Source organism: Nicotiana tabacum, chromosome 22 (assembly GCF_000715075.1).
Source record: "Nicotiana tabacum cultivar K326 chromosome 22, ASM71507v2, whole genome shotgun sequence".
In the NCBI taxonomy this organism is placed as follows: Eukaryota; Viridiplantae; Streptophyta; class Magnoliopsida; order Solanales; family Solanaceae; genus Nicotiana; species Nicotiana tabacum.
The window spans coordinates 79,262,749-79,270,945 of NC_134101.1; the positions used below are offsets into that span (position 1 = coordinate 79,262,749).

The 8,197-nt window shown below is 38.9% G+C and overlaps 1 protein-coding gene across 1 annotated transcript; it reads left to right on the forward strand.

Annotated features, from left to right (window-relative positions):
- The first annotated feature begins 7,112 nt into the window (after positions 1-7,112).
- On the forward strand, positions 7,113-7,709 carry LOC107813291 (uncharacterized). Its single transcript, XM_016638542.1, has one exon. The coding sequence runs from the start codon at positions 7,113-7,115 to the stop codon at positions 7,707-7,709; it is 597 nt and encodes a 198-aa protein (XP_016494028.1).
- Positions 7,710-8,197: the final 488 nt, after the last annotated feature.

Genomic DNA, 8,197 nt, shown 5'->3' on the forward strand with positions numbered 1-8,197 from the left:
CAATAACTTCAACTAATGCATATAAGAGCAATTTAGCAAGTAAGAGGTGAAACAAGTGTTAACAATATCAAATAAAGCATGTAAGGATAGATTAACACATGTAAGGGTAGATTAACAGTGAGAGATATAACATATTATGACAATTCAATTAAAGGCATGAAAAGAGTCTAAATATCCTAAACCTGTCAAATACCAAATATAATACGTGTACCCACTTGTCACCTTGCGCACACGACTTCCACATAACACAACTAGCACAAACAAACCAATTCCTAAGGGGTAGTTCTCACATACAAAGTTAGGCAAGATACTTACCTCAACTAGGCCAACTCAACCCTCAAAAATAGCTTTTTCCCTAAAATTCGACCCCACGCGGCTCAAATCTAACCAAAAGTGACTTAATATCATCAACCAATGCAAGGGAAAACAATTAAAATAGATAAAGCTTTGATCTTTATAAAATTCCCAAAAGGTCAACAAACGTCAACCCCTGGCCCGCCCAGTCAAAACCCTGATTCAAGGGTAGATTCTGACTATCCATAATCCCACAAGTCCATATATGTGATTAGTTTTTAAATTCGAGTCCAAATCGACTCTCAAAATCAAATTCTCGTTTTACAAAAACTTGACAAAATTTCCCAATATTTCCTTTTTGATTCACATGAATTTGATGTTAAATCTAAGATATAATCATGAAATATAGTTGGGAATTGATTAGAACCACTTACCCAATGTTTGTAGATGAAAATCTCCTCTCCAAATCGCCTCCTACCGAGTCTAGGGTTCTAAAATATGAGCAATGAAACTAAATCCCAACTTTTCAAACCTTTTGTTCAGTTGCAGGTGTTGCAATTGCAAAGAAAATCTCGCAATTGCGACACTGATAGCCTTTGGGAAAATATCGCAAAAGCGACACATTCATCGCAAATGTGAACCTAGCCCAACCCAAGTCTTCTTCGCAATTGCGACCCAGGCATCCCAGAGGCATCAGCACACCAAATTTCTGTTTTCAGTCCAAAACATTCTAAAACACATCCAAAACTCATCCGAGCCATCGGGGCTCCAAACCAAACATCCACACAAGTCTAAGAATATCATACAAACTCGCTTGCACGATCAAAGCACAAAAATAACATCTAAACCAACAAATCGGACATCAAAATGCATGGAATCCAAAGTGAAGTTCAAGAACTTCTAGAATTGCAACTAAACATCTGAATCTTATCAAATCAACTCCAAACAATACTAAGTTTTGTAAACAAGTTCTAAATAGCATAACAGACCTATTCTAAGTCCTAAAATATAATTCTGAATCCGATAGCCAAAAGTCAACCTACGGTCAAACTTCTAAATCTTAAATTATCAATTTTCGGCAAAACAACACAAATCAACCTACGGATTTCCAAATTTAATTTTGAGCATACGCCCAAGTCCAAAATTATGATATGAAGCTATCGGAGCCATCAATGCACTGTTCCGTAGTTATTTTCACAAAAGTTAAACCTAGGTCAACATAATCAACTTAGGCTTCTGAGCCAAGATCCAAAGGGTCCAATTCAGTTCGAAATCTTCCTGGAATGAAACTAATCAATCTCGTAAGTCATAAAATCATAAACACACATGTGTGAAGCATCAAAAGGGAAAATAGAGCGCAATTACGCAAAACGACCGGTCAGGTCGTTATATTTTTGGAGGGATTTTTACCCCAACTTCTAAGATTGGTGCTTTTTAACTTATTTTGATTAATTCTCATGTATTTTCATAGAGCTTTACCCCTAAATTTAGGATTTTAAAGTGTAAAAATTGGGTGTTTGGGTTTGGACTTAAGAGAGTTAATTTTGGGGATTTGGACCTCAATTTGAGGTCCGGCTTGAAACTAATTATATATTTTGACTCGGAGAAAAATGGGTCATGGGGATTTGGTTTCGATTTCGGATTTAGGCCCGGGTTGAATTTTTGTTGACTTTTGAGATTTCTTTAATGATTGATCCTTTATCGATTGGTGATATTTTCTTTAGCATTATTTGACTTTCTTAGATGATATTTGACTAGGTTTTGAATATTTTGAAGAGAATTTCTAAGTAAAAGCGGTAGTGGATTGTTGAACTTGTTCCAGAATGAGGTAAGTGTCTTGCCTAAATTTGGTTTGAGAGAGTTTCTCTTAATAAATAATATTATCTGCTACATGCAGGGGTGATGCATAAGCAAGGTGACGAGCATATATGTATGTGCCAGGTTTATCCATGCTCGAGATAGATTATATGTTTCTTTGTGCCTAGTTGAACTTTGTGATCGTCTTGACATATGCTTCATTTGCTTCTAAAACTTTATGAGTATAATTATCCATGTTAGATATCATTTTTAAATATATGACATCTTAAATGAGCATGATAGGCTAGTCTTGAGACTCTTGATATATTTGAATTGATCGTAGTCATGACTTATATTACAAACAGACATCTATACATGTTATCCTTGTGCTAGTTGAACTTCCTTATACATGTTCAATATTATGTTTGGGATTTATTTGTTGTGATATTTGGCATTATGGGTATTTTCGTGCGATTTGATATGATATTGGCACGAATAGATATTTTTGTGTGGTTGAGTATGATACTGGCACGATAGGTATTTTCGTGCGCTAAGAATGAGAGTTAGGCCTTACATTATATTCGTTCATTCTTTACACATATATATGCCTTCTACCCTGTTTGGTATTGTTCCAAAAAATACCTTTTACCATGTTTGTTATTGTTATATCTATGCTTCATACTTGTTAGCTATTGTTACCTACATGCATTCTATTTGTTTGTTATTGTTACATCTATGCTTCCTACTCATTTATTGATGCTACATTTATGCCTTCTGCCTTATTTTTTACGGTTATATCTACTCCTTATGCCTTGTTTGTTACTGTTATATTTATGCCATCTACCTTGATTGTTACGGCTACATTTATGCCTTCTACCTTGTTTGTTACTGTTACCTTGGTTGTTTGTTTGTTTGATTGTTATAATTTTTCGTGCTGATTGATATAATGGAATCGGGTTGTACGCCAAAATAGTATGGGATCGGGTGCGTGCCACACAATATTATATTGGACCATGTGCATGACGCACAATATGGCCATAGGATTGGGCTACACGCCCTAATAATATTATGAGTGAATCGGGTTGCTCGCCGTAACAATAGTGTAATTTGTTGAATTTAGTTATTGATGTGTGACACATATAGTTATGCATCCATACATACAACCCATATGCATATATCTCTAGATGCTTTTAGATATTTTATTATGTATGCATAGGACTTGTTAGTGAATTGTTGGACACTTGAAAAGTGTCAGATTGATGAAAAGACAGTCTTCATACTTTAGCATACCACACTCATGTAAGGGCATTCGTATAATACTAATTAGTAACTGATATGGAATTGGATCTTATTCATGTATAAACACTCTACATTCATATAAAGTATTTGAGTTAGTACTGTATGCATAACTCCTTTTGTATACGAACTTGGTGTATTGGTATGTTCTATTAACGTATATGCTTATGAACTACATATGTATATTAGGTGAGTATCTTTTGACTTAAAACCTCGTCACTACTTCACTGAGGTTAGTCAAGATACTTTCTGGATACATAGGGTCGATTGTACTCATACTACACTTCTCTATCTATTGTGCAGATATTTGGTGCTAAGCAACTGCGGAGTTCGTGGGCGAGTATTCAAGGCTACAGCGTTCCAGCCATCTACTATCATCTTGTTCATGGTAGTATAACACTTGTATTTCTCTTTATGTAACTTTCAAACAGATGATGTATTTTTTTTCTTGCCTACATTGTAAGTCCATTTTTGTTGCTCATGACTTGTACCACCAGTTCTTGGGTTTAGTTGTATTAATTTTCACATTCTTAATTATTTATTGATGATAATCAATTTATATGGTAATCTGTGTTAGTTGGCTTATCTAGTAGGTTTGGTTATGTGTCATCATGACTTGATGGGATTTTGAATTTAGAATAAGAAATTCAATCACCAATTTACCCCTAAAAGAAATTAATTAAATGGTGTAGGTCAAGGTTATGATAAACAAATAAACAGCCATGTATTGATTTAATAAAAGGGGCCCATGTACGTCATACAACTCATGTTGAATCTAGTACAACAACCAAGAGCTGTGTAGGCCCCACCCAAACTCCGTTTCTAAATAATAGAAATATTTAAAGACTGATGTAAGTAGTATTTCACATTTTCGTGGCAGTTACCTACATGATAGTGTGTGCATGCCGTGATTTCTAGCGGTCTACCGTTCTTTTACTTTGTTTAAGTAGATTATACAGTTTAGAAAGACCAATATTGTAAGTCAAGATATTTTATATTTTCATGACAGTGTTTTACCTTAGCATGTTCCAGGAAACTGCTACTAATAGTGACACTCTAAGGACATTGTGAATGAAGATATTTTACACTTTCATGACAGTGTTTTACCTAAGCAGCTTCCAGGAAATTGGTGTAATAGTGACATTCGCTGCAATACCCACTTTTGTTTCTTCACGCTAGCACGAAAGCAACTGTGGCAGACCCTTTTTGTCGTGAAGAGGGTCAGCATCCACAGGAAAATAGTTAAAAAACATGTGACTTAAAAAGGAAGTTTGGGGGGGGGGGGGGGGAAGGGGCCTTCACCTAAACAAAGTGTCGGCTTCTGTATTAAACAAAGACAATAATGAAGATGGAACTTATGGTACCAACGAAAGGGTGGCTTAATTAGGTAAGGATCAAATACTTTGTTGAAGGCTTGGCTCAATTATAGGGTAAAATCGGTTCACCTTAACGACTCGAATGACAGAGTTACACATGGAACCGGGGCAGACGGAAGACGAAGCAAGTAAAAATCAAGACCGATGATAACAGCTTCGGAAGGCATCGAGTAGGCCCCAACGGAAACATTATCAACGAGAGCAAACGGATATTTGTCACCAAATGACATTCAATGAAGAATATTCCTCAGTTTTAAATACACATCCGTTACAGAGAATTTTGGCATTTATGACCTGCCGTTACATATTCATCAATGATCCCCATTATTGTCATTTAAGAGAGACTTGATCCTAGTACTTTGTTCCCTAGGTATAACTATAAATATTGGCTTCAACTACCATTGTAAGACACGAAAAAATCTGACAAACTTATGCTACACATTATTCCAAGATAAATAATACTTTATTTTCTGTCTAACGTTATTCTAATTACTTCCTTCGGAAGCCTTGCTCCTGGAATCAAGTTGACTACTATTTAATCTCAATTTTAACACTAAGTCTTGCTTTTTATTTAATTTATTTATTATTTTAGGATCAAATCAATGGGTAAACAGTTTGGCGCACACCGTGGGGCTTAGACAGTTGTGTGATTGAGTTGATCTTTGCATCTATTACTAACCTGTTTGATTCTTTGTTTCTTAGGCAAAAATTAAAAAAAATTGCAGCCAACGATGTCAATATCGTACACAACGTTGAGGCACAAGAAAATCTGCCTCAACACGAGGAGGACGTAGCAACGCCGGTCCATGGCGGGCGTTATCCTCGATACGTATGGGAGGCGACTCCTGATGATGCTAAATACGAGCACGTTGCGGAAACGGTGAGCATCCTGAGAGAACAGCAAAAGGCCATCATGGGCCATCTCTCACAGAAATACTAGGCCATGACAGAACTAAGGCAAGTATTATTGGGTGCTTCCAACAACGCGAATAGAAGAGGCCCAGTTCATCCTGATGCTACCGCAAATCAAACAGCGCAAAAGGCTCATAACAACACCCCTAGGGGTGAGGTTGGCTTCGACGGGGCCGAAGGTATCTGCAGCGGATCTGGTAACAACAGTAATGGTCCCTTCAAAATCGATCTCATGTGGTTTATAAGGGAAATAAACACCTGAATGGATCTAATTCCGGGCGCACCACCAGAGCTGAAGAGCCCGAGCTTAAAGAAATACACCCAGTCGTCGTTCAAACCGAGTGCAACACTAGAGTTAATTCAGAAGCAGTTCAAAATGCCAGATGTGCCAAAATATGATGGGGCTTTGGACCCTCAGGAGCACATCACCACCTATACAACGGTAGTGAAAGAAAATGACTTGGCTCCGCACGAGATTGTGTCGGTCCTGCTGAAGAAGTTTGGAGAAACCCTCACAAAGGGGGCCCTGACATGGTACTCACTCTTACCCGAAAACTCAATAGATTCCTTTGAGATGCTCGTGGACTCTTTCATCAAGGCCTATGCCAGGGCCAAGAAGGTCCAGGCCCGAAAGGCGGACATATTCAAAATCTAACAAGGAGAGTCCGAGTTACTGCGCGAGTTCATGACCAGGTTTCAGAAAGAAAGGGTGCTGCTACCGATCGTGCCAGATGAATGGGCAGTTGAGGCGTTTACTAAAGGGTTGAAACAGAGGAGCCCCGATGCCTCCCAAAAACTGAAAGAAAGCCTGCTTGAGTTCCAGGAAACTACATGGGCCGATGTCTATCACAGTTACGAATAAAAGATGATCAGCTCGGGTTCTTGCATCAACTAAAGGTCGAGATTGAGAAAAGAATAGGCATAAATCGAAGGAAGATTTTGACACAGATCGACGATCTTATAAGGGCTGATTTTTTTCCTAACGAAAGGGCCGAAGGATGCGGAAGAGCTTTGCGATTGGTGGATAGGTTCGCTTCCAATAGAAGAACTGACAGCGGTCGGAATAACAGGTCATTGCAAGATAAAGAGGTATCGGGTTCCCAAGATTCCACCTATCACAGGCTGTCCGAGTACAATTCCAATGTCAACGTAGTGGAGCTGGTATCGGCGATAAGGAATATCAAGGAAGCACAGTTCCCGAGGTGGATGAGATCTGATTCTAGCAAATGGGATCCTAATCTATGGTGCGAGTATCATGGGACTAACGGCCAGCGGACTGGGGACTGCCGACATCTGCATGAGGAGGTGGCAACGTTGTTGAAAAATAGCCAACTCAGAGAGTTCTTAAGCGACCGGGTTAAAAACAATTAAGGTCACAGCCGGGACAACGCAAATCCCTCAAAAATAGGAAAAGACCCTCCCCGGCTAACCATCAACATGATTTTTAGGGAAAACGAGATCAACGGTGTTACCTTCTCGGCAGCAAAAAAGACAAAAGTATCGGTGACTCATAGCAAGAGACTATGGGAAGTCGTCGAGGACAACATCACTTTCAAAGAAGAAGACGTTGATGGACTTCTATTGCCGCACAAGGATACCCTGGTAATTTATCTTAACGTTCTAGATTTTCAAATTAAACGTATTTTGGTGGACTCAGGGAGTTCAGCCAACATCATTCAATGGAGAGTGCTGGAGCAAGCCAAGCTAACCAGAAGCATCATTCCGACAACAAAACTCCTTGTCGGGTTCAACTTAGCAAGTGTGAACACCCGAGGGGAGATCTTGCTACCCATGAATGCCGAATGGGTCATGAAGACTACCTTATTTGAAGTAGTACACGGCGACATGGGCTACAACATAATTGTTAGCAAACCATGGCTATACGAGATAAAGGTTGTACCATCAACATATCACCAACTTATGAAATTCCCAACTCCAGAGGGAATCAAACAAATAAAAGGAGATCAACCGGAAACATGGGCAACGAACGCAGTCTCAGTTTCCAGTAGTAAAGGGAAGGAATACGCGGCATAGCAATTACACGAACCGACGCTTGCTCTCGAACTAAACGAAGATGACAAAAAGGAGGAGCCGTCCGAATCCTACCAGGTACGAAGGTATTTCCAGGTACTGAAAGAAACGGATGCTTCAAACAAGTGGCATTGTTCGAAAAGTTTCTAGAGAGGAAGTTCCACTTGGGGACAAGGCTAGACCCCAAGCTTAGATCAGAATTTATTGAATTTATTAAAGCTAACGTTGATTGTTTTACATAGTCGCACGCGGATATGACAGGTATCCCGCTAGAGGTGGTCGTGCCCAAACTAAGCCCATATCCAAACATCCCGCTAGTAAGGCAAAAGAATTACCCAATTGTCGAGGTCAAAAACATGTTTGTTAAAGAAGAGACAACACGATTACTTGATATCGGTTCAATCTGGGAGGTAAAGTATACCGAGTGGCAAGCTAACATAGTCGTAGTTCCAAACAAGAATAATAAATTATGTACGTGCATAAAATATAGG